Below are 25052 nucleotides of genomic sequence, written 5' to 3'. Positions count from 1 at the left end.
CCACCCCTGTCCCCATCCTGGTCCCTGTCCTCATGCCACCTCACCTTCATGTGGTACATCATCATCTCGTTGGCCAGATGGCTTCGGTACTGTGCCTCGTTCACCTTCTTGTACAGCAGGGACTGCGGGGCGGGATCGGGGTACGGGAGCGCTGGGGGTGGGCAGACACCCTCCAGCACCCCCAGCCCACCCTGGCACCCCAGCACATCCTTATCCCCACGTCTGCCCTCCCCCACCACCGCTTGTCCCCACAGAACAGGGACCACACACACGTCCCCTCGTCCCTCTGTGCCGTGGCAGAGCCGGGACCCCCCCTGTGTGTGACCCCCCGGGCTGGGCCCCCCCGGCACGCACGTGGGCGATGCTGATGCCGCAGTAGATGGAGAAGGCGGTGGCCAGGTCCTCGTCGAACTTGCTGAACCAAGGGCCGTTGATCTTGTTGACCAGCTCCGCTACCCCGATGACCTCTGGAGCAGAGGGGGGGCAATGGGGGGGTCAGGCCCGCGTGCTGGGGACAGTGCCACGTCCACGTGACGAGTGACCAGACCACCACGTGCTGACGGAGGCACCCGTACCCCCCACACCAGTGTGCCCCCCATGCCAGTGTGTCCCCCTCGCCCCCTCACCCTGGCTCTCGTTCTTGATGGGGAAGCAGAGGATGTTGCGGGTGCGGAAGCCGGTGCTGTCGTCCACCCCGCGGTAGAAGAGCGGGTGTGAGTAGGCATCCTTGATGTTCAGGATCTTGCCGGTGGTGGCCACGTGCCCGGCGATGCCCTGGTCCGCCGGGATGCGGATCTCGTAGCTCTGCGGGCAGGGGGAGGGCGTCACCAGCAAGGCTCGGGGGGCGGGACACACCCCCGGACCGCCCAAGTCCACCCCGCTGGCCCCGCGCTCACCTCGTCGTCCACCACGCCGCCGTCGAACACCTTGGCCACCAGCTCGTGGCTGAGCCGGTCCAGCAGGAACACGGAGCATCTGCAAGGGGCGCCGCTGCCGTTGGCACGCGCAGGGGAGCCCCGTGTCCCCTCCGTGTCCCCCCACGCGTGTGCCCCCCTCCCACTCACATCTCGGCGTTGCTGAGGTTCCGGGCCTCCGTAATGATCTCCTGGAGCAGGACGGACACGTCATCTGTGGGGGGTGCAGGGCAGGGTCAGGGACCCCCAGCGGGGCAGCACGGCCCCCCCACCCCACACTCGGGCAATGGAAGGGGGGGGCTCAGCTCAGGGGCACAGCAGGAAGGCTGGGGGGCACGGATGGACAGGGCTCTGCGTGTGTGGCATGTGAGCAGCACGTGCGTGTGTGCAGCAGCACCTGTGTGTGAGCAGCAGTGCCCATACGTGTGAGCAGCAGTGCCCATATGTGTGAGCAGCAGTGCCCATACGTGTGAGCAGCAGTGCCCATACGTGTGTGCAGCACATACGTGTGTTCTGCAGCAGCACGTGTGCACACGTGTTCCTAAGAGCTCCATGGTCATGCCACATGCACATGTGCAGCTGTGCAGCGTCACTGTATGCCAGGCTCTGTGCCAGCTCATGTCACCCTTCTGTGACCATCCCCCAGCAAGGGGACAGGGTCCTCCCTGGCTGGGGACAGACCCCAGTGCCACCACCCCCCATGTGCTCCCCTGCCATGGGGGCTCTCCCGTGCACCTACCCAGGTGGGTGAAGAGGTTCTTGGCCACCTGCAGCAGAGCCTGGGGGGACAGAGGGGATGCCATCAGTGACCGGCACGAGGTGGGACACACACACACGTGTGTGACACGGCCCCACGGGCGCTCACCTGGCACTCACACTTGAGCTTCTGCTCCTTCTGGAAGGCCAAGGTGCTCGTGAGCACCGTGGAGGTGTAGCAGAAGCAGTGCTGGATCTTGTGCTCGTCCGTGTCCGTGTAGCTGGCGGGGGGACACCTCAGTTCCCTGTCCCCACTGGCCACCCCCCTTCCTCCACGGTGACAATGCTCCAGCACCCCCAAAGCAAGGGGGTGCAGCCCCACAGAGCCCCGGCCAAGCCACTGCTCACCTCTCCCCGCTCAGCTTGTTGAAGGCGCAGGCCAGTGCCACCACCTGGGAGGTGGCCCGGCTGATGACAGGGACACAGAGCATGGAGGTGACCTCGCAGCCCAGCATGCTGCTCAGCTGCTTGTGCTCCTCCTGCGGGCAAAGGTGAGGAGGGGGTGGAACCAGCACCGCCGGCCGCCCCCGGGAGGCACCGGAGTGACCCCTGTGTGTCCCCAGGGGCAGGGGGGACACGGCTGGTACCCACCTCGCTGATGTCCTTCAAGGTGATGGGCTTCTTGTCCTCCACCACCTGCCCCAGGCGCCCGAAGGTGAGCTGTGGGGGGAGGGGATGAGTGAGCCCGTGGTACCTCCTGCCCACCCCCCCAGACTCCCCACCCCTCACCCCCCCCTGCTCACCGAAAAGCTGATCTCCTCCTCGAGGACACGGTCCCCCACCACCTGCAGGAGATGGGGGGAAAGAGGTGCCCTTGAGGATGACTCTGTGCTCAGGGGGTGTCCTGGCACCCGCTGGGGGGTCAGGGTTGGGAGACCCTCGTGGCACCCACCTGGCAGAAGAGCTGGTGGTTGTCCTCGGAGACGAGCAGGAGGCAGCAGCACAGTGACTGGGTCTCCTGCTTCAGCTGAAGGGATAGCAGGGGGTCAGCACCTCAGCCTGTCCTGAGCACTCCCAGGGCAGGATTTGGCCCCTCCTCTGCCTCCCTGTGCCCAGGGCACCCACACGTGCCATGCGAAACCAGGTGTCCCGCCCCACAACCTCTTCCCTGTGCCTGGGCAGGGTCACTCTGGAAATCACTGATGGCAAGGGCAAGGCTGTTCACTGGACACTACTGGGGGTTGTGTACAGGGTACTAGAGAGCAGTTTTTGGGGTGAGGGTGGCACTGTTAACTCTGGAGACTGTGGATGGTTGTGACGAGGCTGTTCACTCTGGTCACAGCTGGTGACTGCACAGCTGACGCTCGAGGCATGTCTCTGCTTTGGGGAATTTTCTTCTGTTTTGAAATAAAACAGGGCTCCCTAGTGTGTCCCGGGGCTCGGGGCAGGGGGGGGGTCGGGGCCGGCGGGGGGACTACTCACATAGTTGATGACTTTGAGCTGCAGCGAGGCGGCATCCAGGTCATAGAGCTCACCTGTGGGAGGGGTCAGAGTGCCGGGAGGGGCCGGGCACGGTTCCACCCTGCACACAGACACCCCTCCCGGAGTCCCCCACTCACCACAGAGCTGCAGGATCTTGCAGTCCAGGTCGCTGTAGCTGCTCTCAGGCGCCTTCTCAGGCTTGGCCAGGGACGTCTGGGAGGAACTGGTGGAGAGGCTGACCTGGGGCCAGGGCTGCAGCTTCTGCAGGGCTTGCAGGCGCCGGAATGCCACCAGGGCCTGCAAGGGGGGCAGAAAGGACAAGGAACAGCAAGGCTTGGGGGGGTCACAGGTCCCCAGGCAGCGGGTCTCACAGTGCAGAGGGAGTCACTCACATGTCTCTCCAGTGCACGAAGGTTCTGCTCATCCGAGTCACTCAGCTGGCCACAGTGCACCTGGAGGGGGAGTGATGTGAGGGCCCCCATGTCCGGGCCCTGGCTCTGTCCTCCAGAGTCCTGCCCGTGTCCCCACACTCACCAGGATGACACACACCACGGTCCCACTGTTCTTGTCCACCAGCGGGATGATGAGCACTGCGAGCGAGACAGGGTCAGTCCTGGGTGGAGCTCAGCTCTTGGGGTGCATGTCCTCACTGTGCCCCCATGTGTCATGACCCACCCACCCAGCCATCCTCCCCTGCAACCCTCCATCCACCCACCAACCCACTTATCCATCCATTCATCCTTCCACCCATCCACCTCCTCACACCTCCAGCCCTCCACCCACCCCTCCACCTACCCACCACCTGTCCCCCGAGACCCCCCTTCCTCGCAGCCCCCACCTTGCGTGCCAGGGGCCAGGGGTGCTGCCAGGGGGCCCAGGTGCCGGCCAGGGAGCTCGGCAGGGAGCAGCCCCCCGCACTCCAGCCGCTTCTGCTTCCGCACAGCATCCCTGCGGGGACAGGGACACCTTGAGAACCCCCTGGGAAGGGCACCTGGGCAGAGAAACCCCTGGAAAGGGGCAACCTCCTAGGCAGGGACACGTGTGTCCCTGCACACACACACACAGCCCCTGCGCACACACGTGCACATCCAGGATGAGGATGAGGATGGGAAGGGAAAGGAGATGGGCACGAGGATGGAACCGGAATGAGGACGGGGATGGGGCCAGGGGTGGGAAACCTCGTGCCCCCTGTGCACACGCCTGTTGGTGCACAGCAGCCAGGCCACGCCCGTGTGCCCACGCCCAGGCCGGGGGGTGGCCGAGCTCACCTGAGCTTCCCGTCGGGGGGCAGCTCGTGGGGGGGGTCGTCGCAGAGCAGCCGCGTGTCCCCATCCAGCAGGTAGATGTAGACGTGCTCCTGGGGGCAGGGGGCAGCACACACGTGTGTGCAAACACACGTGCGCACCCACATTTGCACACACACACACGGATACATCCTGAACACACACACAGAGTCATGCATGTGTGCACACACCTGCACATGCGTGCACACACCTGGACATGTGCACACACCTGCACACACCTGGACACACCTGCACACATGTGCACACACCTGCACACGCGTGCACACACCTGCACACATGTGCACCATCCACACCCAGCCATGGCCGGGGCTCCCCGTGGAATGGCTCTGGCACAATGCTCACCAGCACCAGGGCCATCGGGATCAGGGCCATCAGCACCCCCAGGGACACCAGCACCCCCAGGGACACCAGCACCCTCAGGGACACCAGCACCCCCAGGGACACCAGCACCCTCAGGCCATCACGAGCACCGGGGCCACCCCCAGCACCCTGGCCCATATAGGGGCAGAATTGTGCAGAGGGATGGGGACAGGGAGACCCCACCCCAGGCTCAACCCCAGAATCAACCAAAGAAATCAAGCAACGAATCCACCCTCCATCCCCTCCCAGGGCTCCCCCCAGCCCAGGGGGTCTCAGCAACCCCACAACTCCCAGGACGCTCTGCCCCCCACTCCCCCCAGGCCCCCACGTACCACGGCGGGCAGCAGGGTGACGAGGGCGTGGCGGAGGGCATCCCGCAGGGCGGGGGCATCCAGCGCAGCGCCCAGGCTCAGCAGAGCATCCTGCAGGGACGGCACAGCAGAACGGGGCGTCACCGGGGCCCCACACCAGAGGGAGGGGCGTGCGGTACCCACCCTCCCTCACCCCACCATGGCACGGGTCCGCCTGCCCTCAGACCCCTCGCAGCTGCCTCCAGCCTGCCCGGAGCCTTCTGGGGGGCCGAGCCCTCCTGTTGTGGTCAGTGTCCATGATGGGGGATACGGACACATCCCAGAAAGGGGGGGGAGGCTTTGACACTGAGCCACACTGCCCTCGGTGCTAGCCATGCCATAAAGCACCACTGGGAAGAGAAACGGGACAAGATGGATAAAAGCTCATCTGGGGATTAACAACCCCGTGGAGGGATGGAGGTGTTGGGACAGACACATGGAAAAGCTGGGGGCACAGGGGCCTCCGTGATACAACCCTCCCAGCTCTGCTCCTGCCTCCAGCCCTCGTCTGGGAGACCAGGATGAGGATGACGTGATGATGGGAATAGTGGATGCTCCGAGTCAGACACCAGACAACAGCTTTGGGATTTGCTCTTCCTTCAGTCCCAGCTCTGCCAGGCAGCTCCAGGCTGCATCCCTGACAACCAGACCCGAGGACCGTTCCCAACCCTGCACCCGGGGATCCCCCCCGGGACAGCAGCCCCTCTCCATGCCACCCCAGCCCTGAGCCTGGGGACACCCTCGGCTGCGGGGCGGGATCCGATGGCGCGTGGGAGCGCGGCTGGAGGCGAGGGCGCTTCCGGCTGGAGACAGCGGCGCTGGATGTTATTCCAACAGGGCCGCATCTCCAGTCACTTACACACACTGGAGACACATGCACTGTAGAATACAGCCAGGCCTGGGCCAGGTGGCCGTCCCGCCGTCCCTCTGTCCCACCGGATCCTCCACAGCAGCCCCCCCGGGGGCGGGGGGAGATGGGGCAAAGTCTGAGCAGGACCCCGGGTCTGCTTGGGGCGTCACGTGCCGGTGGCACACTTGGCACGGGGACAGACAGGTGGCAACTGGACGTGGGTGGTGGCTTTAATAGGGCTGGGAATGTGGGTCCTTCTCTGGAGTGGTGAGGGGAAAGCTGCAGGAGCTAAAAAAAGATACTCCCAAGATGAGGCGAGAGCGGCTCAGGCAGGCAGGGAAGTTTGCAGAGGAGGAGGCAGGGGGAGTGAGGGTGGGCTGGGAAGGGCGTCACACTCATTCCACTTGTTCCACTGGTGCCAATAAATGGCTCATCCCACTCACCCTATCGTCCCACTCAGCCAACTCACCATATTAATCTAGTTCATCCTACTCATCCCATTCAATGGCTCATCCAACTCAAATGCTTGTCCCACTCATCCTGCTCATCCCACTCAACCACTCATCCCCCTTATCCCACTCACCTTGCTTGTCCCATGCATCCAGCTCGCCCCGCTCATCCCACTCAACGGCTCGTCCCACTCATACCACTCATCCTGCTCATTCCACTTGTTCCACTCATCCTACTTACCCCACTCATCCCATTTGTCCCACTCGTCCCACTCCCAGCCCAGAGCAGGGGTTTGCCCCGACACCCTCACCCCATGTGACACCCTGTCCCTCAGGCCTGGGGGTGCTGCAGCCCCGCTCTGGAGGCTCTGCTGGGACACGGCCTGGGCCTGGAGACAGCACAGCCATGTCCTGGGGGTTGCCATAAACAGCCTCTCCCATGGGGTTCCCCATGTCCCACTCCCAGAACTCCATGCCATGGGCCCCATCCAGGCACCACCCCAGTCTGGGTGAGGCTCCTCCAGATCCATCTCTACTCCACGGATGCCAGGGCATTTGGATGCATCCCTGGTGCAATGGGATGCTCCAGCACCAGCACGGAGATGAAGCTATTGGCTACCCCATGCCTGTCACCAGGAATGTCACCAGGACCCACCAAGCCAGGCTCATCCAGCTCATCCAGCTCTGTACCTGCACCCCTCTCCCAAGGGCAGTTCCCAGTGCGTGCTCCACATCCCAGCTTCCGTGGAGAGCAGAGCTATGGTAATGCTTCCCAAGGGGGCACGGCGGGTTAATTAACTTCACCGAAACAGGAGGCACAGAGGGATTGCAATTCCCAGCTGCTGAAGCAGAGCCCGATGCCCTCATCAGAGCCCGATGCCCTCATCCCAAGCACTGCACACCCAGCAACTCCAGAGGAAAATACTGCATGGAGAGGACTTTGGGAACAGATCCCAGGACAGGGTGTGGGGCAGGGGACGTGGCATGGCATCACCAACAGCCCCAGGAGCTGAGGATGCTGCTGCTGCTGCAGAGCAGGTGAGCAGCACCTTGTCCCTGTCCAGGTTCCTGCCTTGTCCCCATGGCACACTCACATGGCCCCGTGGACTCTCACCCATGGAGTGTTGTCACCCTTGCTCTGGCCTGAGAGGGCAGGGATGCTGGTCTCACTCTGCTGAGCTCCTGAGCTGACAGGGTGACCCTGGGGACCGTGATGCCAGCAGGAATTTTGCCAGCTGCCCTTGGCCAGCATCCCATGGTGCGGTGCAACACCAGAGCTGTATCTGCCTCAGTATTCCTGCTGGAGCTGGTAGGTGATTAATGACACCATTCATCTCCTCAGAGTAAGGATCTGTCTCTGCTCCAACACAGACTCCTGCTCTGGCTCCAGCAAAGCCAAATCCCACCACAGCCCAGCCTCTGGAGCACTGCCTGCTCTCCCTGCCATGGAAAATGGCCCTTTTTAATTTTCCCTCTATTTTTTCCCCACGGAGAGTGGCAGCAGCATCCCATCCCCAGCCATAAGGTGGTGGGAAACTCCAGCACAGTCCTCCCGACACCCATTCCAGGCTTACACAGACCCAGCTGGAATGGAAAAGCAGCTTTTCCCTCCCAGTGGAGGGAATTCAGCAGCAGTGAAAAGGAGGCTGTCTCTCCTTTTTTCGGGAGGGACAGCCACGTCTGTGCCCTGCTCCCCACACTGGCCACAGCACCTTGGTTTGTCCCCCCTGACACCCTCAGCCCCTCTGGATGTTTACGGAATAGAAAAATCCCATCCTGGATGGCTTCCTCTCAGGAAAGGCTCATTTCACACCTGCCATGGGGAGGACACCAAGGGTTTGGGGAGGTCTCACTGGCCTCACAGGGTCTCAGTCCCTGGACTTGCACCCCTTCCCCTGGCCTTGCTCCTGGGGGATGAATGGAGACCCCCAGGGTGAGGAGGAGCCCCCAGGAGCAGGCAGAGGCCAGATCCAGTGCAGTGAGGCACCCGCTGGGGTGTGCAGCCCCCTTGAGGGTACCTGGAATTTGGGATCTCTCCCAGGAGGGGACACTCGGCCACTTGGCAAGTAGAGCTTGTACCGGGCAGAGCTCAAATCCAGGACCTGCCATCCACAGGACTCCTCTTTAGCCACGGGGAAGCTGAGCCAGGCAGCAATGCCTAGTGCCTGGGAGCATCCTGCTCCTGGGGGAATGCTGAGCCAGGCTGCAGGACCCCCACCCTGCCTTGCAAGGGGATGCTGGGCCGAGGGGGCCCCAGATGGATCCTGCCATCGCTGCTGGAGCACCTATGGGTGCTGGCTCCACAGGAGGATGCTGGCAGCAGACCAGGCTTCCATGGCAGGCTTCTGCCACATCCCTCCCCAAGGAACCTCGAGGAAGTGAATCATCTCCCCGCCAAGCTTCCAGCCCAGCTTTGCTGTAAAGATTCCAAGTGAATGATCTGCCAGAGGTGACCCTTTGAGCTTGAGGCGTCCATCTCACTGCGAGCCCTCGGAGCTCAGCTCCTGCCCCTCCAGTGGGACTTCTTCTACCGGGGAACGCAAGGGAAATGAGCCCAATTAATTCTGGCAGTGGATTATTAGTGCATTAGCCCCTGCCTGAGTGATCACCCTTGGGATGGAGCTGGACATCACTCCGTCTGGACAACTTCACCCCCAGTTGGGGACCCCAAATCCGATTAGAGCATCCGAGATGCTGACTGCACAGCTATCTGTGCCCGTGGGCAGCGCATCCCAGTACCCACATCCCACGCGTGTGCTGCCCGGTGGGTGTGCCAGGCTCAAGGTGCAAAGGGATGGGGATGCTTGGGAGTGCAGAATACAGTGAGGAGGGGTCTGGGGCAGGGAAAAGGACCCCCCTGCAGCCCCTCTCACACCAGCCCCATGTCTCTCATAGGGGGTTTGCAGGCTTCAAGGACAGCGGAGCTGCTCCCCAGGGCATTCCCCATGGAGCAGAGCCCTGTATGAGGAGGGTGACCCCGGGGTCCCCCCATCGCAGTCCCACCAAGCTGGGGCTGGGGGCTCAGGGCTCCCTCCCACTGTGGGCTCTTCACGTAGGATGCATTTTTAGCTGCCAGTCTCTAGATCTTGTTACATCTGACAGTCAAAAAGCAAAATCCTGTTCAGATTCCTGGGAAGCAGCCTACCTCCACCGGCACAGCCCCTCACTGCTCCCCACCCTGGGGCCCTGGCCCTGGCCAAGGGCTCCCTGCCTGCCCCAACCCTGCAGGCAGGGACACCCACACCCTCTCCTCTGCCCCAGCTCGCTTTCACCTTTCCAGGAAAAGTGATGGGGAAACTTTCTCCCCTCCCTCCTCCGGTTCAAGGAGAAAGATGCTGGTCCAGGACCCCCTTTTGCCCCCGCCCGTTGCAGCCGGGGCTGTCTCCAAGGCACGGGGACGGATGTCCCTGCCTTTGTCACCTCTCCAGCGCGCGGCCGCAGGGTGACAGCGCCAGGGGGAGCAGCTGATCCCCCCGGGCCCCCAGGCTGAGCCACAGCTGCCAGCAAACGCCCAGCCTGCGCCCGCGCCGCCCTGCCCAAGCATTTGCAGAGCAATCTGGCGGCGTTAAAAATATCCCGAAATATCCCCGAGCCGTGATTCAGCCTCCTCTCCCGCCTCCGGCGATGCTAAGCCCCCCCCAGCCCCACTCCCCTCCCGGGGGGCTGCTCCCCCCCCGGCTGCTCGGCCCCGTGCTCCGGCCCAGGCGGTTAAATATAGCCGAGCCCTGGCCGTGTGTTGGCAACGCGGGGCTGACAACAAGGCAGGGCCGGCGGGAGCATCACCGGCCTCTCACCCCGCGGTGCCAGCGGGGCACTGAGGCACAGAGCAGGGAAGCAGCTCCTGAAGGCAGCAGGTTGCAGCTTTTCTGTGGGCAGAGTGACACTGCGAACACCCTGTCACCCTGTCCCTGTCCCCCTCCCTGCTCCCTCCCACAGCCGCAGTTTCCCTGGGAATCCTCTCCATAGGGTTGAGGAAACAGCATTCCTGCTACCCCCAGCTCTGCCGTGGGCTGGGTGACACTGCTGAAAAGCCTCTCACCCTGTCCCCCACATTGATTCAGGCCTCTTCCCTCAGCTCCACAGCCACGATTCCCTGGGGAATCCTCTCTGTAGTGGTGGGGAAGCAGAGGCAGTATCCCTGATCCCCCTGCAGCAGCATCCCTGATAACCCTCCAGCAGCATCCTTGGGGCAAGGTCCATGGCAGCAGAGCATGGAGAGGCGGATGGAGGGATGGATGGAGGTGAGGGTTGGCAGCTCTGCCCAACTCCGACCGGGAAGCCATCCATCCATCTCCTCCCAGCCCCGTTCTCAGTCCCAAATTACATTGCTTTAATCTAATCAGGCAGCAACAACCTGTAACCCACGGTAGCTCCTTAATTACCTCATCTTTTCCAGGGGGATAATGAGGGCAAAAGGGAAGGAAACACTTCTGGGATCTCTTGTCTCCCCATGGTCGTTTGCCTGGGGTCCTGGCAATGGATGGGGAGCAGGGGCTGGGGTGCAGGAGCCTGGCACAGAACCACCCTGGCACCAGCAATCCATGCTGAGGCTTCCCAGGGCTGGAGGATGCAAACCCATGGAATCAGCCATCCCAAAAAAGCACAAAAGGGGCCCTGCATGCCCATGCCTGCCTCAGTTTCCATGTCTGTGGAGGTTCCCTGCCTCCTCGGTGTCCCCACCTGCAGAGGGTCACAGCCGTTCAAGACCTTCTTGGGGTGGCTCTGGAGTTGGGTCCAGGTGGGATGAGCCATGCTGAGCCCAGCATCTCCCCAGAGCTCAGGGCATCCCTCACCCCATCCTCCTCCTCACCCATGCATCAGCCTCACCAGGGCCTGTCATGCTCACGCTGCACAGGGTACTTGCACAGACCCTTTGCAGGTGGAATTTCCACAGCCCAGAACCAGGCAGACACTGCTCCCCATGGACCCTGCACGTTCTGAGCGGGACTTTTTACTGATCCAAGCAAATTTCCCAACCTCTGGCACCCCCTGAACCCTTGGGATGCTCCTAATCCATCCCCCCACATCCCAGCCCAGCCCCCCGTGGTCGAGGGAATGGGGCCAGAGTCAAGGTTGCTTCCTGTTGATGTCCCTTTGTCAGGCAGGACAAACAGGGACTGCAGCCGCTCTCCTCAAGGATTTCCGTCCCCAGAACATCGTGGCCTTCTTGGAACAGCCAACACTGGCTAATGATCTGTCACTGCTTTGTCCCTAATTAGTTCACTGTTCTAAGAAGGGAGGTGGCGAGCGCTGGGGGTCTCACCGTCACTTGTCCCTAACCCATGTCCCACGGTGTGGAGGGAGACAGGGACACCACTCAGCCCTGTGTCACCTGTCCCTAAGCCATGGCGAGCAGAGGGTGTCCTGTGGCAGGCACAGGAAAACTGCTCCATGGTTAGGAGCATCCCTGGTATGAGGATGCCTTCGCCCCGAAGGACACAGACATCCCAGCACCCAGCTGGCACCAAGCCTTGGGTGCTGGCACTGCCAGGAGTGCTAGGAGGCAGCTGGCAAGATGTGCATCCTTGGGACATGGCATTCCTGGAAAGATTTCCCTGGCATACGGTCCCCTTCCCATCCCCACTGGCCACCAGCACCTCCCAGCCAGGTTTCCAGGACTTTCCTAGATGTTTCCTGGTGGATTAGCCATGCCAGGGCTCTCCGGGCCTGGCTCTGCTTGGGAGCATCATGGCAAAGCTCTGGAGGTGCAGCCAGAGTGGGGCTCATGGGGTCAGGGACACCCAGGTCCCATGCAGGGGGAACGGGGAGCAGTGGGACAGGAAGGGGAATGCGGCATTCCCACATCCATCCCTGCAACCCCTCCTGGCACGGCTGGCACTAATGGGATCTGCACAGTGATTAGGGACCTCATTTATCAGCCTCTGATGGGATCTGGGAAAATTGAATTGCCAGCCATCTGCAGCTGGGGAGGAATTCGATTTGGGGCAGCACTCTGGAGCAGGGCGTGGGGGGCTGGCAGAGCTGCCTCCCCCTGGGGCTCCGCTCTCTCCGTACGGGGACCGCTCTTATTTTCCATGTCTGTGAGGGTTTGATGATGGGATCCAGCTCTTGGCTGCCAGGAAGGGGTCTAGGAATCACAGGGGGTCTCACTACTCAGATGGGGAAACTGAGGCACGGCCAGGAGAAGCCCAAAGCCTGTTACATGGGGAAAGGATCACAGTGCTGGTGTTTAATGGGTCAGAACCCAGCCAGGGGTTTGGCCTCCAGCCCTCCTCGTCTATGGGGGGTCCCAAAGCCATGTCCAGGGCACCCAAAGCTGCCAGGCATCCTGCACCCGCCAAAGCCAGGCTGGAAGCAGCCGGAGAGGATCTCCTCTCCTGCAGCAGGAAAAGGGACACTCAGGAGCCAGCGTTGCTCCCTGGCATTTCCCACCCCACATGCACCCCTCGGGCAGGTCCCCACCATCCTCTCCCCCATATCCATGGGGTAGCCAGGGTAGGGATGCAATCAGATTCAGCTGCAAAGATCCCAGCCCAGTCCCCAAATTTATGGACTTGGCTCCTAGAGGGGCCCCCCCAGACTCGGCCCTGCAGGGGATCCCAGCCTATCACCTCCCTGCCAAATGTCACAGCTGGGCTCCAAAAAGCCAAGGTCACCCACAGGGCCTGTCACAGTCTGGGGGAGATGCCACTATGCCATCTTGATGGGGTGCAGCAGGAGCATACTGATCCCAGCTCCCCCTGCCCAGGGTGCAGCAGGAACACCCCCATCCCAGCTCCCTCTGCTCAGGTGCAGCAGGAACACCCCCATCCCAGCTCCCTCTGCCCAGGGTGCAGCAGGAACACCCCCATCCCAGCTCCCTCTGCTCAGGTGCAGCAGGAACACCCCCATCCCAGCTCCCTCTGCTCAGGGTGCAGTGGGGCACCCCCACCCCAGATCCCCATTATTCCCGGGTGATGCCATGGGGCATGAGAGCATGGGACCTATATACCAAACCCCACTACCCCCCAAAAATCAGCACCAGGGCACTGCAATTCTGGCACAGGCTGATTCCACACCCGTGAGCTGTCACTCCTTGGAAAAAAACCTTTGGCCCGAGGGGACCACCAGGCTGGGAAATACTGGGGCACACCCACCCACCCCGGTCTGAGGGTCTCGCTGTGCCCCCCCGGCCCTGCTGGGTGGGGGAGGAAGCCAGCCCTGCCCCACGTCACGGAAAGAAGCCGCCGCGGCCCTTTCCTCCCCTTTATTGCCCTGCTGATGTGTTTGTGTCCGCCGGAGGAAGCGCAGGGACAAACGCCCGCACACGCGTCTCCTCACGGCCCCCGGAGGGTCCCGGCCCCCGAACGCGGCCGGTTCCACGCGGGGGAGACTGAGGCAGGAGCAGCCCCGCGGTGCCGGCCGGGGCACCCTGATCCGGGTGGGCAAAGGTGCCCCAGCGCAGCCCCCGCAGCCCTCCCCCTGCCCCCCGACCCTTGGGAACAGCGGGGGCCCCCAACCCCTCCTGCTCCACCCGGCTGCGAACACGTATCAATTAGGGTTTGATTCATGATTCAGTCCGCGGGTAATTGCATTGGGGCTGGAGGCAGGGAGGGAGAGGAGGAACAGACATCTTCAGCCTCGCCCCACCGCAGGGTGGTCGGGAGGAGGGGGCTGGTGTTAGGGGGTAGTAACCCCTCAAGCCCTACATGCCACGCCCCCGCAAGGCTCGGGAATGGAGATTCCAGATGCAGCCAACACCCAGGACCCCAACGGGCGTGGGGATCCTGTGCCTGAGGTATTTTGTGGGGCGTGAGCTGTCCCTCACCCACCTCGGGCTGGGATGTGCTGGAGGGGGCAGGTCGGCAGGACCCATCCCCATCTCTCACGTCCCGTCCCCACACTGCATGGCAGCTCTGGTGCCCTCAAGTCTTCACCTGCCCATTCGCGGGGGCTCAGTGCCCCCCCGCAGGACACACCGGCCCCGCTCAGCTCCTTTCCCTCCGTCAGCAGCTTTCAGCTCTTTCCCGGAGAGCGTTTCCTTCCCTTCATTTCCCAGCATGGGTCCTCTCTCCGGCCTTGAACTCACAGCCCCCTGGAGCCCCCCGGAGCCCCCCCATTTGCCCCAAGCAGCTGTGCCCCCAAGGGGACCAAGGCCACGGCTCTTACACCCAAAACCGTCAGCACACAGGTCAGGGATCCATCCAGCTGAAGAGACGGTCACAAGAGGGAGAGAACTCCCCCCCAAGCCACCCCCTCCCCAAATTTGGGTGTGCTCAAAGGCGCGGGAGCACCGACGACCAAGTGTTTTTCCACCCACGTACTGGGACGCAGCCTCCACCTCCCCAGAACGTGCAGCTGGTTCAAGGAGGGTGGGGGGCTCAGGGCAGGGTCCTGCTGGGGGTGCTGAAGGGGTTGCCTCCTTCCCAGCACCCCCCACCCCGAGGGCTGGCCGCCGGGTGGAACACAGCCGGGATCGTGGGGCTCCCACTGCCAGCAGAGCGAGGGGACACAGGGAAGGGGGGACTCAAAGCCCCCAGACACACGAGACCCCCGGACATTCCTAAGCACATCACACCCCCACACCCCCAGCACACAAGGGACCCCCAGCCCCGAGACCACCGACCCCCCCGGGACCGCCTGGGTGCCCCCTTCCCCGGGGTGGCTCACGGTGTCCTGGAGAGTCCCCATGGCGCGGCCCAGCTCCTGGCGCGGCTGCGGGAGGGCGTGGGGGCCCCCCCGGGACCGGGACCGGCCCCCCCCCGGTCCAGCCCATTTCCTCCCGGGATCCCGCCGGGATCTGCATCTCCCCCCCAACGCCGCCTCCTTCCTGCGTGGAGCGCAGCGTGTCCCCAAGCCCGGGGGGGGGGGCACAAAACAGCACCGCCGCCCCCCATCCCGGGAGCCCCATCCGTGCCTCAGTTTCCCCGTCGGGCTCTCCCGGTGGGGCTCACAGCCCCCCACAGAAAAGGGGGAGATAAGCGGGTGCAAGTGTGTTGTGTTCGGGAAACCCACCTCCCCCCCCGCGCCGGCGCGAGAAAGGGGTGGGGGTCCCGCAACCCCCAGTCCCATCAGCCCCATGCAGCACCGAGCACGGCGGGCCGGGAGCCCCGGCTCCTAATCCCGCCCTCCAGCATGAACACCGGGACCCCCCGTACCCCCGGGACCGAGTGGGAGGGGAGGCGGGTGGGACAGGGGTCCTGGGTGGGAGGGGAGGTGGGTCGCGTGTCGTGGTTGCGAGGGGAGGTGGTTGGGGTGGGAGTCCCGCGTAGGAGGGGAGGCGAGTGGGGGTCCTGGATAGGAGGGAAGGAGGGTCGGGAATCCCGGGTGGGAGGGGAAGGGGGTTGGGGGTCCCGGGTGGAACGGGAGATGGTGGGATGGGTGTCCCGAATGGGAGGGGAGGCGCTCGGGGATGGAGATCCCGGTGGGAAAGAGAAGGGTCCCGAGTGGGAGAGAGGTGCGGGGGTCCCTCGCGGTGGAGGTCCCGCCGTCCCTACCTGTAGCGCCTCGGGGCCGGGCGCGGCGTCCCCCGCCTGCAGGAACCCGCGGCTGAAAAAGCGAAGGAGCGCGGTGAGGAGCCGCGGCACCATCCCGGCACCATCCCGGCCCCGCGCCCCCGCACCGCCCGCGGGCTGCGGGCACGCCCCGCCGCGACACGCCCCGCCGCGACACGCCCCGACACGACACGCCCCGCCGCGACACGCCCCGACACGACACGCCCCGACACGACACGGCCCGCACCTGCTGCGCGGGGTCCTGAGGGGCGGGGATGGGCGGGGGGCGTGGGGTCGGGAGGGGGTCGGGGCGTCACTATCCAACGTGGGGTGAGGGTCCCCGGTGTGGGACGGGGGTCGAGGTGGTGGTGCCGATGCGGACAGGGAATCAGGGCATCACTCCCCGCTGTGGGGAGGGGGAGGGTCCCAGTGCGTGTGTGGGATGGGGTTGAGGGTCCCGATGTGGAGAGGGGGTCGGGACATCACTCCCCGGCATGGAGAGGGGTGAGAGTCCCAGTGTGAGAAGGGTGACGGGGGTCCCGGGGTGGTGCCAGGGTCCCCAAGTGGGGAGAGAGTCAGGGCATCACTGCCCAGTTGGGGTGGCCCTGCTCGGGCCGTGGGGCTGGCAGTGCTCTCCCATTGCGCAGGCACCGGCTGTGCCCCCACGGCTCTGGCGTCTGGGGGGACACTCGTCCTCCTTGTTAAACCCTTCTCTCGTGAGGCTCGGGCCACCCCCCTGCCCCCTTCTTGGGCAGGGGTCACCTGCCAATCTCCCCCCACCCCCCGTGCAGTCTCCAGATAAAGTGACCCACACACACTTAAGGGCTGCACCTCACATTTGAGTTGGGGGGTCTTCCCCTCCTCCTCCGTGGTGGGGCACTGAAATCTCACCCCATCCCCGGCCCTGGGGTAACTCTGATGCAGAGCTTAGTACAGAAGGGCTCCCCTGCCTCCCATCCCGTGGGATACCGGAGGTGTCCTACCCAGCACCCCTCGCTTGGACAGGGAGGGACGCCCATGTTGGAGACCTTCATAGGGTCTGTTCACCCCCACCCTCCCATGTAACCGCATCGCCTTCGCTGAGGAACGACCACCCCCATCACGTCTCCCACCCTCTCCCAGGGACAAGTACAAGGATTTTGGGGTTCTGCCCCCACCCCAACGGCCCCGAGGAACCCACATGGAGGATCGAGGTGCTCGGCCGTGACACGGTGGCCACATGCCACGCGGTGAGAGGGACACCGGCAGCGCGACAACCTCCATCCGTCCTCATTCTCCTCCTCAGGGCAGAGGGGGAGGAAAGCCTCCCGCTCTTCTTCCTCATCTCGGGAGTGTGTGTCCCCAGGCACTCCCGTGTCCCTGGTGCTCTTCGGGGACAAGGTGCTCTGGGGATTCGCTGGTGGCTCGTCAGGGCTCAGCCCCCGTCGCACCATTTCGCAGGGAAATGCCACCTCGAGGCGCGGGCCGAGCAGGGGAGGGTTTGGGACGCCCTGCATGTTGCACCCCGCATCCCACTCCCCGCACCCCACTTCCTGCAGCCCGACCCCAGGGATGCCGGGACAGGGGGTCCCGTCCCGGAGGAGGGTCAGGGTGGCCGGTGGAGCCGCGGGGCCATCTAGTGGCCAGAGCCACCGGGGCCACTCCAGGGGGCTGATCCCGGGCACCCTCCCGCAGCCCCCCCGGCCTCAGAGGTCCTCCTATCCCCGGGGGTGACCCAGGGCGACAGGTACCTCTTCCCGGCGTGGCACAGCATCACGGGCTCCTCATCCCGAATCAGAGCCCCTCCAGGACAGCGTCTCACCGTGCCCACGGCCCTGACCAGGCCAGCACCAGAACCACTGTGTCCCCAAGATCAAGGCGTGGGGTCCCCAGCTCTGGGGACACCCTGCTGCAGGGACCAAGTGTCACCCAGCCCGGACAGGTCCTGCCGGCACAGATGTGGGTCCTGGGCTCCATGAATGAAGCAGATGCCCAGTGGGAATTGCAGATTCCTTGCGGGGCTGGCAGTGGAAACACCTCGAGGAACTGGGTGCTGGCAGGATCCGTGCCAAGCCTGGCACATCCCTGTCACCAGTCACCCACAGAGCAGGTCACAGCCCGGGGGACACAGAGCTATTGCTGGGCACAAGGACACAGTGCAGGGCTGTCCCTGCATCCCTGTCCCCAACTGCTTGCTCAGGGGTGCAAGGGATGGGACACAGGGGTGCAGAGACAAAGGGGTCTGGGGACAGGGGAGCAGGGACACAGGGGAGCAGGGACACAGGGAAGCAGGGACACAGTGGGGCAGGGACACAGTGGGGCAGGGACATGTGCTGCAGCACCCCATCGCATCCATGCATCGTTGCTCATCTCCCAGCTGGCTTGTCAATGACCCGGTGTGATTACGAGCTGCTCCCTGGCTCTTCTGTGTGCCCCAGGAATGGCATCCCTTGGATGGGAACGTCACAGCACTCAGATGGACACACGCAGCCCCGGAACCCCGTCCCAGAGCTGCTGGGAAAACCGTGGGTGGTGGGGAGAGGCAGCAGTGGGGGCTTCCCAGTTGGGCTTCCCACATTTCCATCCTCCCTGTGGTTTTTCCCTGTTCCCAAGCCGGGTTGGATCAATCAGCGCTGTGCATCCTGCCTCTCCCCAGGCCCTTGGGGAGCAGCCACCCCGCATCCCAGCTGGAGGGTGTCTGATGGCATCAGAGTGAGCAAAGTTCACACAGGCAAGTAAATATTAACACTTATTCCGTGGAAATGGAATATTCCACACCAGAGACACCGGAATAAACACACTCCAGCTTTTCCCTGGGGGGTGCTGGCACTAAATGGTGTCAAACTGCCAAAGTGGAAGGATTTTGAGGGGGCTAAGGCACCAAGATGGGCCTTCACACTCTGTGTAATCCCAAAATCCCATTTCTCCCCATCCCTAGCCCCCTTTGGGATCACTCTCAGGAGGGGCAACTGCAGCAATCTGTTCCCAGAGTAGCATCCGTGGGGACACTGGGTACACTGGGGGCACTGGGAGGGGAGGGGAGCGTGGCTGCTGTGAGTCAGGTCGGATCAGCGATGCTCCGGTAAACCGTGGCACCAGGACAGACCCGGGGCCGGGGCCTGGCTCTGGGGAAGCACAGGGCTGTGCCACCTTCCGGGGCATCCCTGTCCTCCAGTGGTGGCCAGTGCAGGTGGCACAGGGGTGTCTGGGGCTGCGGGCTCTGCCCGTGGGACGGAGGGCACTGGGACTCAGCCAAGCCTGAGGGACACAGCCACCAGTGGAGCTGCTGGATCCATGGATGAAGTGGGGTGTTACTCCTCCAGAGCTGCTAATCCGGGATACACTACACTGACAGCCCTAAATCCCATCAGAAATCAATCCATCTGCTCTTCCGCTCGGCACTAATCCTCACAATGGCACCCGATCGATATCCCATTTACTGCTCGGTGGTTTCCCCATGGATAAATCCCACCCAGAGCCTGGGATGCAGCCACCCCCCAGAGGGCTCTGGTGTCCGGGCAAGGCAGGGAATGCTGTGGGGCAGGGAATGCCGTATGGCTGTGGGGCAGGGAATGCTGTGGGGCAGGGAATGCCGTGTGGCTGTGGGGTAGGGAGTGTTGTGGAGCAGGGAATGCTGTGTGGCTGTGGGGCAGGGAATGCCACGGGGCAGGGAATGCGGCTATGGAGCAGGGAATGCTGCAGCATCCTTCATCCAGGCTATGCCAGCCGCAAGGCTGGAGGTGCTGGGAGGTTCCATGGGACCAGGCAGGTCCATGGCATGGATCTACTGGGAGCAGCGGGAGAGTTGAGAATGCACAGGAGCAAGGAGGAGCTGTGCCTGCAGCTGTCAGTAGGTGTGCACATGTATGTGTGTGTGTGTGTCTGTGTGTGTGTGTGTCTGTGTGCAAGTGTCTGTGTGTGCATGCGTGCATGTGCACATGTGTGGTGTGTGTGCACGTGTGTGTCTGTGCACATGTGCACGTGTGTGTGTGTGTGCACCTGTATGTGTGTGCACATGTGTGTGTGTGTGTGTGTGTGCCAGTGTGTGTGTGTGCACGTGTGTGTGTGTGTGTGTGTGCACATGTGTGTGTGTGGTGTGTGTGTGTTGTGTGGTGTGCACGTGTGTGTGTGCACGTGTGTATGTGTGTGCACGTGTGTGTGTGTGTGCACATGTGTGTGTGTGTGTGTGTGTGCACATGTGTGTGTGTGTGCACGTGTGTATGTGTGTGCACATGTGTGTGTGTGTGTGTGTGCACATGTGTGTGTGTGTGTGTGTGTGTGTGCACGTGTGTGTGTGTGTGCACATGTGTGTGCACCACAGACAGCCCCAGAAACACCCACACCCCGGCAGGGTGGGATCCAGGATCAAGGTGGATCCCTTGATCCACCACAGGAGCCAGAGCCTGAAACGATCTCAGGCTGGGCAGGGATGGGGGTGTCCTGGCACCAGCCCCTCAGAGGGGACAGTCCCCAGAGGTGCCAGCTGCAGAGACCTGGTGGCAGCAGGCCCAGGGCTCAGGCTATCACTGGATTTGGAGAGGGATAACAAAGGGATGAGGAAGGGATGAGGAAGGGCCGGGCTGATCGAGTGATACCGCTGATGAATAAGTGATGAAGCCCTTGGAGGGTCTCTATGGAGACAGTTCAGAACACGGCAGGGGCCGGGGTCCAGCAGCAGCCCCCACACCCCACGGGGCTAATTAGGGGGATGAGTGTGATGGCAGAGCCCTGCTGGTCCCGCCAGGGCAGCCAGCTCCCTGCCAGGCTGAGATGGCTCTTGGCTCAGTCTCCACACCTCTCCCCCCATTTCTCAGCTGCTTTCCCAGCTGGCTTGGCCGGTCCCCACAGACAAGCTCTGGCCATGGTGGCCACTGGCATCTCCAGCCTGGCTTGTGGGCCTTCATCCCCAGGGTCACACACAGCCTGTCCTGAGAGAGTGTCCTGTGTGTGCAGGGACAGAGCACAGCCCCACTGCACCCTCACAGGGGTGAGGGACACAGGACATCCTGGAGACTGCCTGCATCCAGGAGGTTAGCATGTGTCCATGGGGACAAACTGAATCCAGAGGGACACAACGTATCCACGGGGACAGCGTGTGTCTAGAGGGACAGCACGTATCCATGGGGACAGCATGCATCCAGAGGGACAGCGTGTGTCCATGGGAACAGCCTGAATCCAGGAGGACAGCACGTGTCCAGAGGGACAACCTGCATCCAGGGGGACAGCACGAGTCCAGTGGGACAGGTGACATCCTTGGGGACAGCGTGCATCTGGGGGACATCCTGTGCCTGGCAGGACACTACACACCTGGGGACAGCGTGTCTTGAGGGACAGCAGGTGCCTGAAAGGACAGCACGTGTGCAGAGGGACAGCGTGTTCGACAAGGGACAGCACATGCCTGTAAGGATAGAAGTTGCCTGGAGGGACAGGATGTGTCTGGAGGGACACACGGATTTTGGGGACAGCACATGCTGGAGTGAGAGCACGCAGCAGGAGGAGGGACAGCGGGTGCCTGGGGGACAGCAGGTACTGGGGGACAGCAGCCCCCAGCCACGCCACAATTCCAGGTGTCCCAGTGGCACTAAGGAGGATCCCAGCTCAGCCCAGGCATACGGAGGACAGGAATTTATTGCCGGATCAAATAAAAGATGAGGAGGTGACATCCGCTGGCGCTGCCTCCATCCCTCTGAGCTGACCCAGCTCCAGCTGCAGGACACGGGGACTGGGTCACCAGCTCCTGCTTGTCCCTGCCACTCTCCTTGGCCCCTCCTTTGGGGGTGGTTTTGCTTCCAGAAGAGAGTGGAATGAGGTGCCACCATGAGCACCCAGGGCTCTGTGCAGGGACAGAGAAACCGGCCTGGTTCCCACCAGCTTTGAGGCTCCAGAGAACTTTGGTACACAAGGAATGGGGTCCCTGTCCCCATGCTGATACCTGATCCCACAGGATTCTCAAAAGCAGGCATGAATGATAACATCACTTAAGAAAGGGATGTTCCCAGCCCTGACCCCAGGGACGCTCTGAGCCCCCAGGGATGCTCTGAGTGCTGATCCTGGGACAATCTGAGCCCCAATCCCAGGATGCTCTGAGCCTCCCTTCCACATCCCTCTTCCTGCTTCTCACCGGTGTCCCCAGGATTTTCTCCCCCATTCAGGACAGCTCTCCACAGGCATCCCGTGGCATCTGGGTGCTTTCTGCCACTGTCTCACCTGGCACCTGCCTGCTCCAACCCTCCCTCATTATCTCTGTTGTTAACGAAGCAATCACTCCCCAATTTAACCTGGATTAAGCCAGGAGCACTCATTTGCTCCCTAGCTGGTTCTCCTCCAATTAATTTGTTCCTCGCTTTTATTTCCAAATTAATTCTTCAGGCTCTTTGGCTGTGAAACAACAGTGGTGCCCAGGGTCTTGGGAAGGGATCAGGATTAATTATCTCGGTGGGAACGAGCTGAGGGGAAGCGGAGCAGGGGCCCATCCCAAGATGGGAACATGGATCTAGGGTGAGCAGTATCCCCTGGACCACCCATGAGCATCCCACCAAAGGAGGGCTGTGGGATGGGGGACCCACAGCTTCCATCATTTCCATCCTACCTTGGGAACACGTCACAGGGACAAAATCCTCACAGAACCAAATGTGGCACCACTGAGGGGGGAGGTCACCCTGGGGGCAGGTTGAAAGGGGAGGGGGCCAAGCTCTGCAAGGGTTAATGCCGGGTACAGCACGGGGTGTTGGAGCTAAAAATACCGTGTGCCTTTCTCAGGATTTGCTCCAATGACTCATTCCTCTCCGTAATTTATTGCTCGTTACATAATCACTTTCATTTTCAGCAGGAGAAAAATGGAATTATTTTTTTTCCCTTTTCTTCTGTTTTTTAAATGAAAAGGGCATTTAGCAAATGAGCACCGGCCATTTTCCCAATTCTTCCTGGCATCTTTCCGGCGAAGGGCCAGGACGCTGCCGCCGGCTCCAGCCTCCATCCAAAGACTCCCGAGAGCCTGGGGGGCACTGGGGGGCTGCTACGGGGGGTTGGGGAGCCTTTGGGGGGTAGGGTCTCTGGATATTGGGAGGGAGGAGCACCCTGGGGGCAGCTCGGTGGGAGGTTCTGGGATGGGATGGAGAGGCTGGATCCACAGTGCCCATTGTCCGGCTGGGGCGAGCGCCCACTGGCACAGCTGCAAGGGCTGGGCTCCAGCTGTGTCCCAGCAAGCCCAGTGCTGTGTCCCAGCAAACCCAGTGCTGTGTCCCAGCAAACCCAGTGCTGTGTCCCAGCAAGCCCAGTGCTGTGTCCCAGCAAACCCAGTGCTGTGTCCCAGCAAGCCCTGCTCTACGTCTTAGCAACCCCAGAGCTGCATCCCAGCAAGCCCAGTCCCGTGTCCCAACAAACCACTGGGTTTGCTGCATCCCAGAAATCCCAGTGCTGTTTCCCACTGAGCCCAGTACAGTGTCCCAGCAAGTCCAGTGGCATGGCCTAGCAAGCACAGTGCTGCATCCCAACAATCACAGTGATGCATCCCAGGAAGCCCAGTACGGTGGTCCAGCAGTTCCAGGCCACTTCCCAACAAACCAAGTGCTGTGTCCCACCAAGCCCCATCAAACCCTGGGCTGTGTCCCCGCAATCCCAGCACTGTGTCCCAGCAATCCTTGTGTCTGACAGCACAGTTGTCCCCACCAAACCAGGGCAGGGGACTCCAGGAAGAAATGGGGGCTCTGGCTCGGGCTCTGGCTGGGACTGGGACGATGTTCCTGCAGGGAGGTGAGAACCCCACTCTCTGCCAGTCCCCCTGCCACCACTGCGGGGGGGCAGGAAGCCCTGTGTTTGGAGCTGCAGCCTTGGAATTAACTGTGCCAAATGTTTTATTTGTGTAGAAACGCAATTATGTTAATTAAAGCATATCTGTAATTACAGCACTTAGTGGCCCATAAGTGCACAAGTGACTCTGGTGACTTTGGAGGAGCTGGAAGCCTGGAGGGTGGCTTGGCCCTGGCACCAGAGAGCTCTGTGGCAGTGTCCCCACAAGGTGACAGGGGTGACCCCAGGGCCTGCTCACTCTGCAGGGGTGGTGGGCAGCGAGCAGGAATGCTCAGTACCCACAGCCCCATCCCAGCCACACCACAGCCCTGCTGCTCTGGCAGCCAAGGCAAAAGGCAGGATACGCCTCCAGCACACCAGGGATGACGGAACAGGAGGAAAAAGGGTCCTTGAGGTGGGCACCAGTGCCTGGGCAAAGGGGGGAGTCCTGGCTCTGGGGCTCGAGAGTGTATCTGGGAGGGGAAAATAAATGGGAGGCAGAGGAAGATGACAGCTGCAGCAGCAGCCAACCGACCCACAGAAAGGCTGGGATCACATCCCCCAGTCTCCAGGCAAAGGGAAGAGGGAAGGGGGTGTCTGTCCCCACCTCAATAAAGCCTTTGTTGTGGGCGGTGTGTGATGGGGGGACAAGGACCCCAGAGGGAGGATGGGCTGGGGCAGAGGGGGAGCATGGGAGAGCCTGGAGCAAGGGAAGCAGCAATGGCGGGATGTGCTGGTCTGGCATGGATAGGGAGCTCTGAGGTCCCCAAACACCCAGACACCTCTCCTCCATCACAGAGCAGCCAACCTCCGGGGCCAGCACCTGCTGACACAGCTTCCACCTTCCCCAGCCTCCAGCAGTGACAGAAAATTGCCTGTTTCCTGCAATCACCCAGTCCAGAGCCAAAAGACTTCTCTGGAGCCGAAGGATTTCACCCTGCACATCCACAGGACGGATCCCGGCGTGGGTGCTCCTGGTTAAGCACCACCCTGGCACCTGTGGGCAGGACAGGCACGGATGGCTGCCAAGCTCCCACGCTTATTTTGGAGCCATCATCAGCCCTGGGTAATTCCAGACCCGCACAACACTGGGCAGGTCCTGAGGGGTGCTGGGCAGTGACACGGCAGCTGCGGGAGCGCGGCGGGAAGGGGACTCACGGCACCGGAGCTTTGCCAGGTGGGATTTGTTTGCTGAGCAAACCCGTGCAGGCTGCTGATCCGGCTGCAGGAGGCTGAGCCCTGTTTGCTCATCAAACACGCTGCTCCAGGTGCTCCTGGCCTTGGAGCACCGGATCCCGTGCAGGCAGCTGCCTCATGGCCAGGCTGGGAGACCAGTTCTGGGGGCTGCCAGGAGCCACAGGAATGCAGCTGGCCCTGGTGACGGGGCTGGAAAGCCTGGCAATGCTGCAAGGCTGCAAATCCCCATCCCCATTGCGTGGCACCCTT

General features: G+C 62.5%; 1 protein-coding gene across 1 annotated transcript in view; it reads right to left on the bottom strand.

Moving 5' to 3' along the window:
* Window positions 1-25052, bottom strand: part of PDE2A (phosphodiesterase 2A) — a 36507-nt gene that overhangs the window by 3055 nt on the left and 8400 nt on the right. The window contains exons 2-20 of the mRNA XM_027717832.2: window positions 15843-15894; window positions 5089-5178; window positions 4361-4449; window positions 3931-4040; window positions 3627-3682; window positions 3485-3544; window positions 3230-3389; window positions 3093-3145; window positions 2563-2637; window positions 2414-2455; window positions 2262-2330; window positions 2019-2149; window positions 1780-1891; window positions 1654-1693; window positions 1065-1128; window positions 897-975; window positions 627-804; window positions 355-467; window positions 45-122 (exon numbers count right to left, since the gene is read on the bottom strand). Coding sequence (XP_027573633.1) covers window positions 45-122; window positions 355-467; window positions 627-804; window positions 897-975; window positions 1065-1128; window positions 1654-1693; window positions 1780-1891; window positions 2019-2149; window positions 2262-2330; window positions 2414-2455; window positions 2563-2637; window positions 3093-3145; window positions 3230-3389; window positions 3485-3544; window positions 3627-3682; window positions 3931-4040; window positions 4361-4449; window positions 5089-5178; window positions 15843-15894 — 1651 coding nt within the window. The remainder of the gene's footprint in view (window positions 1-44; window positions 123-354; window positions 468-626; window positions 805-896; window positions 976-1064; window positions 1129-1653; window positions 1694-1779; window positions 1892-2018; window positions 2150-2261; window positions 2331-2413; window positions 2456-2562; window positions 2638-3092; window positions 3146-3229; window positions 3390-3484; window positions 3545-3626; window positions 3683-3930; window positions 4041-4360; window positions 4450-5088; window positions 5179-15842; window positions 15895-25052) is intronic.

This window comes from Pipra filicauda, unplaced genomic scaffold, assembly GCF_003945595.2.
Source record: "Pipra filicauda isolate LSUMZ 115617 unplaced genomic scaffold, ASM394559v2 scaffold352_size854550_pilon, whole genome shotgun sequence".
NCBI lineage: Eukaryota > Metazoa > Chordata > Aves > Passeriformes > Pipridae > Pipra > Pipra filicauda.
This window is presented reverse-complemented; position numbering and strand designations above follow the sequence as displayed.